This window comes from Zosterops lateralis, assembly GCF_965231275.1.
Source record: "Zosterops lateralis genome assembly, chromosome: 23".
Lineage (NCBI taxonomy): Eukaryota > Metazoa > Chordata > Aves > Passeriformes > Zosteropidae > Zosterops > Zosterops lateralis.
In genome coordinates this window covers 1,186,508-1,198,400 of record NC_139783.1, presented here as the reverse complement: position 1 = coordinate 1,198,400, position 11,893 = coordinate 1,186,508, and the positions used below count along the sequence as shown (strand labels likewise).

The following is an 11,893-nucleotide window of genomic DNA, read 5'->3' as shown; positions in this document are numbered from 1 at the left end:
CATCCCAAAAACTGTCCTGAAATTGCCCCAAAAAATGCTCCAAAACCTGCCCAAAACCACCCCAAAATCTGCCCAAAAATGGCCCCAAAACCTGCCCAAAACCACCCCAAAAACAGCCCAAAATCACCCCAAAAATTGCCCTGAAACTGCCCCAAAAATGCTCCAAAACCAGCCCAAAACCTGCCCAAAACCAGCCCCAAACCTGCCTTGAAAACACCCCAAAAACTCCCCCAAAAATACCCCAAAACCACCCCAAAACCTGTCCTGAAACTGCCCTAAAAACACCCAAAAAAACTGCCCTGAAACCGTCCTAAAAATGCTCCAAAAACTGCCCCAAACCTGGCCTGAAACCGTCCCAAAAACACCCAAAAACCACCCCAAACCCGGCCTGAAACCACCCCAAAAATGCCCCAAAAACTGCCCTTAAACCATCCCAAAACCACCCCAAAAATACCCCAAAACCAGCCCAAAAACTGTCCTGAACCTGCCCAAAAATACCCCAAAAACTGCCCAAAAATACCCCAAAAACTGCCCAAAAATACCCCAAAAACTGCCCACAAATGGCCCCAAAAACTGCCCAAAAACTGTCCAAAAACGGCCCCAAAATGCCCCAAAACCTGCCCCAAAAACTGGCCTGAAACTGCCCCAAAAACACCCCAAAAACTGCCCTGAAATTGTCATGAAACCAACCCAAAAACAGCCCCAAAATTGCCCCAAACCCGGCCTGAAACCACCCCAAAACGCCCCAAAAACTGCTCTTAAACCATCCAAAAACACCCCAAAAATACCCCAAAACCAGCCCAAAAACTGCCCAAACCAGCCCCAAAACCTGCCCAAAAATACCCCAAAATCTGCCCAAAAATACCCAAAACTGCCCAAAAATACCCCAAAACCTGCCCAAAAATACCCCAAAATCTGCCCAAAACCGGCCCCAAAACCTGCCCAAAAATACCCCAAAACCTGCCCAAAAATACCCCAAAAACTGCCCAAAAATACCCCAAAACCAGCCCAAAATCACCCCAAAAACTGCCCAAAACCAGCCCAAAAACACCCCAAAACGTGCCCCAAAACACCCCAAAACCGGCCCAAAAATACCCCAAAATCTGCCCAAAACCAGCCCAAAATCTGCCCTGAAACTGCCCAAAAATGGCCCCAAAACCTGCCCAAAAATACCCCAAAATCTGCCCAAAAACTGCCCAAAACCGGCCCAAAATCACCCCAAAAATAGCCCAAAATCACCCCAAAAATTGGCCTGAAACTGCCCCAAAAACACCCAAAAATTCCCTGGATAACAAATCCCCAAATCCCCCAAATTCAGCCCAAAATCCCGCCAAAACACGGCCTGAAATACCCCAAATAGACCCCAAATTTCCCCCAAAATCCCCCAAAATCCCCCAAAATCCCCCAAAATCCTCCCCAAATCCTCCCAAAATCCCCCAAAATTCCCCAAAATTTTCCCAAAACCCCTCAAAATTTCCCCAAATCATCCCCAAATCCCCCAAAATTCCCCAAATCATCCCCAAATCCCCCAAATTTCCCCAAAATCCCCCCCCAAAATTTTCAATTTCAGGACCAGCTGCTTTTCTGCGACGACTGCGACCGCGGCTACCACATGTACTGCCTGAGCCCCCCCATGGCCGAGCCCCCCGAAGGTACCCCCAAATCACCCCAAAATACCCCAAAATTACCCGAAAAATGGGATTGGGACCCCAAAAATGGGATTTGGGACCCCCAAAACCCCAAAAATGGGGATTGGGACCCCAAAAACACCCCAAAACACCCCCAAACATCTCGAAAACACCCCAAAAACACCTCAAAAATGGGATTGGGACCCCAAAAATTGGAATGGGACCCCCAAAAATGAGATTGGGACCCCAAAAACACCCCAAAACCACCCTAAAATGCCCCAAAACACCCAAAACCACCCAGAAATCACCCAAAACACCCCCAAAAATGGGATTGGGACCCAAAAAACACCCCAAAACAGCCCAAAAATGGGGATTGGAACCCCAAAAATGAGATTGGGACCCCAAAAATGGGAATTGGGACCCCAAAAATGGGAATAGGGACCCCAAAAACACCCCAAAACACCCCAAAATGGGATTTGGGACACCAAAAATGGGATTGGGACTCCAAAAAAAAACCCAAAAATGGGGTTTGGGACCCCAAAAATGAGATTGGGACCCAAAAACACACCAAAACACCCCCAAAACAGCCCCAAAATCACTCCAAAATCATCCCAAAAATGGGATTGAGACCCCAAAAACCCCAAAAATGGGATTGAGACCCCAAAAATGGGGATTGGGACCCCAAAAACACCCCAAAACACCCAAAAAATGGGATTGGGACCCGAAAAACGGGATTGGGACCCCAAAAACACCCCAAAACACCCCAAAATCATCCCAAAACCACCCCAAAACACCAAAAAAATGGGATTGGGACCCCAAAAACGGGATTGGGACCCCCAAAAACACCACAAAACACCCCAAAATCATCCCAAAACACCAAAAAATGGGATTGGGACCCCAAAAACGGGATTGGGACCCCCAAAAACACCACAAAACACCCCCAAAATCATCCCAAAACACCAAAAAATGGGATTGGGACCCCAAAAACACCCCAAAACAGCCCCCAAAATGGGATTTGGGACACCAAAAATGGGATTGGGACTCCAAAAAAAAACCCAAAAATGGGGTTTGGGACCCCAAAAATGAGATTGGGACCCCAAAACACACCAAAACACCCCCAAAACAGCCCCAAAATCACTCCAAAATCATCCCAAAAATGGGATTGAGACCCCAAAAACCCCAAAAATGGGATTGAGACCCCAAAAATGGGGATTGGGACCCCAAAAACACCCCAAAACACCCAAAAAATGGGATTGGGACCCCAAAAATGGGGATTGGGACCCCAAAAACACCCCAAAACACCCAAAAAATGGGATTGGGACCCCAAAAACGGGATTGGGACCCCCAAAACACCACAAAACACCCCAAAATCATCCCAAAACACCAAAAAATGGGATTGGGACCCCAAAAACGGGATTGGGACCCCCAAAAACACCACAAAACACCCCAAAATCATCCCAAAACACCAAAAAATGAGATTGGGACCCCAAAAACACCCCAAAACAGCCAAAAATGGGGATTGGAACCCCAAAAATGAGATTGGGACCCCAAAAAATGGGAATTCGGACCCCAAAATGGGAATAGGGACCCCAAAAACACCCCAAAACACCCCAAAATGGGATTTGGGACACCAAAAATGGGATTGGGACTCCAAAAAAAAAACCCAAAAATGGGTTTTGGGGCCCCAAAAATGAGATTGGGACCCCAAAACCACCCCAAAACAGCCCAAAATCATCCCAAAATCATCCCAAAAATGGAGATAGGGACCCCAAAAATATCCCCAAACACCCCAAACCACCCCAAAAATGGGAATTGGGACCCCAAAAATGAGATTGGGACCCCAAAAATGGGAATAGGGACCCCAAAAACACCTCAAAACACCCCAAAATGGGATTTGGGACACCAAAAATGGGATTGGGACTCCAAAAAAAACCCAAAAATGGGGTTTGGGACCCCAAAAATGAGATTGGGACCCCAAAACACACCAAAACACCCCCAAAACAGCCCCAAAATCACTCCAAAATCATCCCAAAAATGGGATTGAGACCCAAAAACCCCAAAAATGGGATTGAGACCCCAAAAATGGGGATTGGGACCCCAAAACCACCCCAAAACACCCAAAAAATGGGATTGGGACCCCAAAAACGGGATTGGGACCCCCAAAAACACCACAAAAACACCCCAAAATCATCCCAAAACACCAAAAAATGGGATTGGGACCCCAAAAACACCCCAAAACACCCCAAAAATGGGATTGGGACCCCAAAAACGGGATTGGGACCCCAAAAAATGGGGATTTGGGACCTCAAAAATGGGAATAGGGACCCCAAAAACACCCCAAAACACCCAAAATGGGATTTGGGACACCAAAAATGGGATTGGGACTCCAAAAAAAAACCCAAAAATGGGGTTTGGGACCCCAAAAATGAGATTGGGACCCCAAAACCACCCCAAAACACCCCCAAAACAGCCCCAAAACTCCCCAAATCACCCAAAAACACCCCAAAAACACCCCAAAAATGGGATTGGGACACCAAAATACCCCAAAACACACCAAAAATGGGAATTGGGACCCCAAAAAATGGGAATTGTGACCCCAAAAACACCCCAAAAATGGAACTGGGACCTGAAAAAAACCCCTAAAATGGGATTTGGGACCCCAAAAATGGGATTTGGATCCCTAAAAACCCCAAAAAATGGAGATTGGGACCCCAAAAATGGGATTGGGACCCCAAAAATGGGATTTGGATCCCTAAAAACCTCAAAAAATGGGAATTGGGACCCCAAAAACACCCCAAAACATCCAAAAAATGGGATTTGGGACCCCAAAAATGGGGTTTGGGGTTTTTGTGGCTGATTTTTGGGGTAAAATCCTCAATTTTTTGGTGGATTTTGGGGCTCATTTTTCGGGCAAAATCCTCATTTTTTGGGCCATTTCTGGGTGTATTTTATGGCAAATTTTTGGGTTAAAATTTTAATTATTTGGGACATTTCTGGGTGGATTTTAGGGCTGATTTTTGGGGTAAAATCCTCATTTTTTGGGCGTATTTTGTGGCTGATTTTTGGGAAAAAAAATCCTCATATTTTTGTGACATTTTTGGGGTAAAACCCTCAATTTTTCTTACATTTCTGGGTGTATTTTATGGCAAATTTTTGGGTTAAAATTTGAATTTTTTGGGCCATTTCTGGGTGTATTTTTATTGCAATTTTTTGGGTTAAAATTTGAATTTTTTGGGCCATTTCTGGGTGGATTTTATTGCAAATTTTTGGGTTAAATTTTTGAATTTTTTTGGCCATTTCTGGGTGTATTTTATTGCAAATTTTTGGGTTAAAATTTGAATTTTTTGGGCCATTTCTGGGTGGATTTTCTCGCTGTTTTTTGCTCTAAAATCCCTTTTTTTTTTGCACAGGGAGCTGGAGTTGCCACCTCTGCCTGCGGCAGCTGAAGGAAAAAGCCTCGGCTTTTATCACCCTCACTTAAAACCCCCAAAAACCCCCCAAAAAACCCCCAAAAAACCCAAAAAACCCCCAAAAAAATCCCTTTAAAAAAAAGCCATAAAAAATCTGGGGGGGGAGGGGGGCGAGTTGGGGGTGGGGGAGGGGCACAAAGTGTTGCATGATGGGAAAAAAATTCAATTTTTTTGGATTTTTGGGGGGTCCCTCCCCCCCATTTTTTGGGGTTTTTTTGGGGGGTGGGGGAGGGGTAAAAGGGGGTGGGGGAGGGGCGGGGTTGGGGTGGGGGAGGGGCGGGATTTTTTGGGAATTTTTGGGGAATTTTTTGGGAATTTTTGGGGATTTTTGGGGATTTTTTTGGGGATTTTTGGGGGTTTTTTTTGGATTTTTTTTAAATTTATTGGGATTTTTTTGGGATTTTTTTTTTTTAATTTTGGGGAATTTTTTTTTTTGATTTTTTGAGAAATTTTTGGGGATTTTTTTAGGAATTTTTTGGGGATTTTTGGGGAATTTTTTTAGGGAATTTTTGGGATTTTTTTGGGGAATTTTTTGGGATTTTTTGGGGGAGTTTTTGGGGAATTTTTGGGGGGAATTTTTGGAAATTTTTGGGGATTTTTTAGGGATTTTTTTGTTTGTTTGTTTTTGGGGGGGGGATTTTTTGGGAATTTTTTTGGGATTTTTTTTGGATTTTTTTGGGGAATTTTTTGGAGAATTTTTTGGGATTTTTTTGGGATTTTTTGGGAAGTTTTTGGGAATTTTGGGGGATTTTTTGGGGATTTTTTTGGGAATTTTTTTGGGAATTTTTGGGGAATTTGGGGGGATTATTTTGGGAAATTTTGGGGGAATTTGTGAGGAATTTTTTTGGGGAATTTTTTTGGGAATTTTTTGGTGGATTTTTTGGGGAATTTTTGGAGAATTTTTGGGGATTTTTTTTAATTTTTGGGGAATTTTGGGTGAATTTTTGGGGAATTTTTGGGAATTTTTTGGGTAATTTTTGGGGAATTTTGGGGGGATTTTTTGTGGATTTTTGAGGGAATTTTGGCGAATATTTTGGGAATTTTTGAGGAATTTTTTGGGGAATTTTTGGGGAATTTTTGGGGAATTTTTTTGGAAATTTTTGAGGAATTTTTTGGGGGAATTTTTGGGAATTTTTGGGGGAATTTTTTGGGATTTTTTTGGGGAATTTTTGGAGGAATTTTTGGGGATTTTTTGGAAATTTTTGGGGAGTTTTTGGGGAATTTTATGGGAATTTTTTGGAGGGATTATTTGGGGATTTTTTGGGGAATTTTTTTGGGATTTCTGGGGCATTTTTTTGGGGAATTTTAAAGGAATTTTTGGGGGAATTTTTTGGGAATTTTTTGGGAGCTTTTTGGGAATTTTTGGGGAATTTTGGGGGAATTTGTGGGGATTTTTTGGGGGAATTTTGGGGAATTTTGGGGGAAATTTTTTGGGAATTTTTGGGGATTTTTTGGGAATTTTTGAGGGATTTTTTGGGATTTTTGGGGGGATTTTTTTGGGAATTTTTGGGGAATTTTGGGTGTCGTGGTCGGTGCGTTTGTCACGTGGTGTCTCCGTGAAAGTGGAAAAACAAAAAAATAACAAAACAAAAAAAAATTATAATTTTTTTGAGAGGGTGAGAGAAACCCCTCCCCCACCCCAGAGTCCTGTGTGTGAAAATTTGGGAGAAAAGTTGGAAATTTTGGGGGAAAATGTTGGAATTTTGGGAGGGGGAAGTCAGAATTTTGGGAAAAACACAAAAAAATTTGGGGGGAAAACTCAAAAATTTGGGTGGGAAACTAAAATTTGGGGGGAAAAGTCGGAATTTTGGGGAGGGGGAGGGAAAATTTGGGGGAAAACCTGAAATTTGGGGGGAAAACTCAGACTTTGGGGCAGAATTTTTGCTCTTTCTGGAGCAAAATTTTGCGGAAAAATACCTGGATTTTGGGGAAAAATCATCGTTTGCGCCGTTTTTACACAAATCTGGCGGTTCCGGGGTGATTTTGAAGCGTCTCGGGGGTTCCCTGAGGTGTCGGGAAGGTGAAAATTCCCAAATTTTGGAGTTTTTTCCTCAAAATTCGGGGAACTCGCCGGGGACACACAAGATGGCGGCCACACACACAAGATGGCGGCGGTACACACAAAATGGCGGCGACACACACAAGATGGCTGCGCACACAAGATGGCGCCGCACTCACCGACACACTCAAAATGGCGCCACACACTCAAGATGGCGGCACCCTGTGGGGAAACTCAAGATGGCGGCGTCCACCTACCCAAGATGGCGTAGTGCGCATGCGTAATAATTCATCTGACCTTAATGGGCGTGGCCTGAGTGTTTCTGACCAATCAGCGGCTGCGCTGGACGCGGGCCACGCGTTGCCGTGGAAACGAGACAGTTGCGCATGCGCACTGGCGGCGCGGGAAGGGCAGAGAGTGAGAGACCCGCGGGAGTTTTGGGAGAAATTTTGGGGAATTTGGGAAAATTTTGGGAATTTTTGGGGAAATTTGGGGGCGGTGAGAGCGGTGGGGAGATGGGAGGGAGATCAGGGAGGGAATAACGGGGAGGGATAACGGGGAGATTTGGGGTCTCTCTGAGGGGATTTTTGGGTGATTTTGGGGGGATTTTTTGAGGGATTTTTGGGGGATTCTTGCGGGGATTTTTGGGGTTATTTTTGTGTAATTTTTGTATGATTTTGGGAGGGATTTCTGGGGTGATTTTTGGGGGGGTTTTCGGGGGAATTTTTGGGCTCATTTTGGGTTGATTTTGGGTTCAATTTGGGGGCTGATTTCGGGGTAATTTTGGGGCTGATTTTGGGCTGATTTTTTGCTGATTTTGGGGCTGATTTTGGGGTGATTTTGGGGCAGATTTTGGTCAGATTTTGGGCAGATTTTGGGGCTGATTTGGGGCAGTTTTTGGGCCGATTTTGGGCAGATTTTGGGCTGATTTTGGGCAGTTTTTGCCCCCCCCAGGCCATGGCAGAGCTGCACCTCTTCGGGCACATCGAGGGGGGCTCCGGGTTCTCTCAGCGCCGCCTCTTCTGCAAGTGGGGGCTGCACGCGGGTGAGGGGCCGGGACCGGGAATTTGGGGGGTCCTGGGTGGGATTTGGGGGTCCTAGGGGGGATTTGGGGGGTCCTGGGTGGGATTTGGGGGAGTTTAGGGGGTCCTGGGGGGATTTGGGGGGTCCTGGGTGGGATTTGGAGGGTCTCAGGGGGGATTTAGGGGGAGTTTTGGGGGTCCTGGGGGAATTTGGGGGAGTTTTGGGGGGATTTGGGAGTCTTGGGTGGGATTTCGGGGAGTTTGGGGGTCCTGGGTGGGATTTGGGGTGACCTGGGGTGGGTTGGGGGGATTTGGGAGGGTTTTGGGGGGTCCTGGGAGGATTTAGGGGGTGTTTGGGGGGTCCTGGGGGGATTTAGGGGAGTTTGGGGGGATTTAGGAGGTCCTGGGGGGATTTGGGGGGTCCTGGGGGAATTTGGGGGAGTTCGGGGGGTCCTGGGTGGGATTTTGGGGGGTCCTAGGGGGGATTTGGGGGGTCCTGGGTGGGATTTGGAGGAGTTTAGGGGGTCCTGGGGGGGATTTGGAGAGTCCTGAGGGGATTTGGAGGGTCTCAGGGGGGATTTAGGGGGAGTTTTGGGGGTCCTGGGGGAATTTGGGGGAGTTTTGGGGGGATTTGGGAGTCTTGGGTGGGATTTCGGGGAGTTTGGGGGTCCTGGGTGGGATTTGGGGTGACCTGGGGTGGGTTGGGGGGGTTTGGGAGGGTTTTGGGGGGTCCTGGGAGGATTTAGGGGGTGTTTGGGGGGTCCTGGGGGGATTTAGGGGAGTTTGGGGGTCCTGGGGGGATTTGGGGGGTCCGAGGGGGATTTGGGGGAGTTTGGGGGTCCTGGGTGGGATTTGGGGGGTCCTAGGGGGGATTTGGGGGGTCCTGAGTGGGATTTGGGGGAATTTAGGGGGTTCTGGGGGGATTTGGGGGATCCTGGGGGGATTTAGGGGGTCCCAGGTGGGATTTAGGGGGATTTTGGGGGTCCTGGGGGGATTTAGGGGAGTTTGGGGGGATTTAGGGGGTCCTGGGGGGATTTGGGGGGTCCCAGGTGGGATTTGGGAGGGTTTGGGGAGTCCCGGGTGGGATTTAGGGGGGATTTAGGGGGTCCTGGGGGGGATTTGGGGGGTCCCAGGTGGGATTTGGGAGGGTTTGGGGAGTCCCGGGTGGGATTTAGGGGGGATTTGGGGGGTCCTGGGGGGGATTTAGGGGTCCCAGGTGGGATTTTGGGGTCCTTCTGACGTTGTTTACTGTCCCCCTGTCTGTCCCCTGTCTGTCTGTCTGTCCCTGTCCCCGTGTCCATCTGTCCATCCCCAGGGGGGGCGTGGACGCTGCTGGCCGGGGCGGGCTCGGGGCAGACTCAGCTCGATGACCCCCAGGTGGACGATGTGGCCCATTGGGGACATCCCCTGGACATGCACCTGGGGACCCGGGGGCTGCAGGGTGAGGGGACATGGGGACATTGGGGACACTGGGGACATTGGGGACACCCCCTGGACATGCACCTGGGGACCAAGGGACTGCAGGGTGAGGGGACATTGGGACATTGGGGACACTGGGGACACCCCCTGGACATGCCCCTGGGGACCCGGGGGCTGCAGGGTGAGGGGACATGGGGACACTGGGGACACCATTGGGGACACTGGGGACACCCCCTGGACATGCACCTGGGGACCAAGGGCCTGCAGGGTGAGGGGACATGGGGACATTGGGGACACTGGGGACACCCCCTGGACATGCACCTGGGGACCCGGGGGCTGCAGGGTGAGGGGACATGGGGACAATGGGGACACTGGGGACATTGGGGACACCCCCTGGACATGCCCCTGGGGACCAAGGGACTGCAGGGTGAGGGGACATGGGGACATTGGGGACATCATTGGGGACATTGGGGACATTGGGGACATAATTGGGGACATTGGGGACACCATTGGGACATTGGGGACATTGGGGGGATTGGGGACATCATTGGGGACATTGGGGTCAGTGGGGACACCCTGGGGACATTGGGGACATCACTGGGGACAATTTGAAGACACCTTGGGGACAGCCAAGGACACTTGGGAACACCTGGGGGTCACCTGGGGACGCTCAGGGGACACCCTGGGGACCCCAACACCCCCTGGGCCCTCCCTGTCCCTGTGCCCACATGGCCCTGCCAGAGTCCCCACTGTCCCCATTGACTCCACTGTCCCCACTGTCCCCATTGACCCCAATGACCCAAATGTCCCCAATGTCCCCACTGTCCCCACTGTCCCCAATGTCCCCCAATGACCCCAATGTCCCCAAATGTCCCCAATGTCCCCAATGTCCCCATTGACCCCAATGTCCCCAATGTCCCCATTGTCCCCTGACTGTCCCCACTGTCCCCAATGTCCCCATTGACCCCAATGTCCCCAATCCCCTCATTGACCCCAATGTCCCCAATCCCCTCAATGTCCCCGCTGTCCCCAAATGTCCCCAATGTCCCCTCGCTGTCCCCAGGGTGGCCGAAGCTGCTGCTGGAGGTGTGGCACGTTGACCCCTGGGGCCGCCGCGTCCTGTCGGGGTACGGCGTGTGCCACGTGCCCAGCGCCCCCGGCTGTCACCGCGTCACCTGCGTCACCTGGCGGCCGCGGGGGACGTGGGGACAGCGCCTGCTGGGGACAGGGGGACCCCAGCTCCGTGTCCCCGAGGTGGCCGTGGCCGGGGCCGGGGACAGGTTCAGGCTGAGGACGGAGAGCGCGGGGACGGTGACGCTGGAGCTGGGGGTGCTGCCCCGGAACATGGGGACGTTCGGGGTGGCACTGGGGTGACATTGGGGACAGAGGGGACAGTGGGGGCATTGGGGGGATTGGGGACATTGGGGACATTGGGGGAAAAATGTGGACATTGGGGACAATGGGGACATTGGGGTCAATGCGGACATTGGGGTCATTGGGGACAATGGGGACATTGGGGACAGTGGGGACATTGGGGGACATTGGGGACATTGGGGTCAATGAGGACGTTGGGGACAGTGGGGACATTGGGGGACATTGGGGACATTGAGGTCAATGGGGACATTGGGGTGACACTGTGACACTGGGGGGACATTGAGGCCATTGGGGACACTGGGGTCAATGGGGACACTGGGGACATTGGGGACATTGGGGACATTGGGGTCATTGAGGACATTGGGGACATTGGGGTGACATTGGGGTCAATGGGGACATTGGGGTGACACTGTGACACTGGGGGGACATTGAGGCCATTGGGGACATTGGGGACATTGGGGTCAATGGGGACAGTGGGGACATTGGGGGACATTGGGGACATTGAGGTCAATGGGGACATTGGGGTGACACTGTGACACTGGGGGGACATTGAGGCCATTGGGGACATTGGGGTCAATGGGGACATTGGGGACATTGGGGACACTGGGGACATTGGGGTGACATTGGGGTCAATGGGGACATTGGGGTGACACTGTGACACTGGGGGGACATTGAGGCCATTGGGGACACTGGGGTCAATGGGGACACTGGGGACATTGGGGACATTGGGGACATTGGGGTCAATGGGGACACTGGGGACATTGGGGTGACACTGGAGCTGGGGGTGCTGCCAAGGCATATGGGGACATTTGGGGTGACACTGGGGACATTGGGGACATTTGGGGTGGCACTGGAGTGACACTGTGACAATAAAATCGGGTGGATTTTATTGGTTGGGGGGGTCTGGAGGGACCAAAAACCTCCCCAAGACCCCCAAAACCCTCCCCAAAATCCATGAAAAAACCACCAAAAAAAACCTCT

The 11,893-nt window shown here is 50.2% G+C and overlaps 2 protein-coding genes across 2 annotated transcripts in view; both read left to right on the top strand.

Moving 5' to 3' along the window:
* Positions 1-5,109, top strand: part of LOC310918318 (zinc finger protein neuro-d4-like) — a gene marked incomplete at both ends in the record, with an annotated part of 26,538 nt that extends 21,429 nt beyond the window's left edge. Inside the window, 2 exons of the mRNA XM_083877172.1 lie at positions 1,566-1,652; positions 5,039-5,109. Of these exons, the coding sequence (XP_083733298.1) occupies positions 1,566-1,652; positions 5,039-5,109 (158 nt within the window). The remainder of the gene's footprint in view (positions 1-1,565; positions 1,653-5,038) is intronic.
* Positions 5,110-7,482: 2,373 nt separating this feature from the next.
* On the top strand, positions 7,483-10,918 carry B9D2 (B9 domain containing 2). Its single transcript, XM_083877314.1, has 4 exons — positions 7,483-7,514; positions 8,052-8,142; positions 9,435-9,560; positions 10,602-10,918. The coding sequence occupies exons 2-4, from the start codon at positions 8,055-8,057 to the stop codon at positions 10,910-10,912; spliced, it is 525 nt and encodes a 174-aa protein (XP_083733440.1). The 5' UTR covers positions 7,483-7,514; positions 8,052-8,054; the 3' UTR covers positions 10,913-10,918.
* The last annotated feature ends 975 nt before the right edge of the window (positions 10,919-11,893 follow it).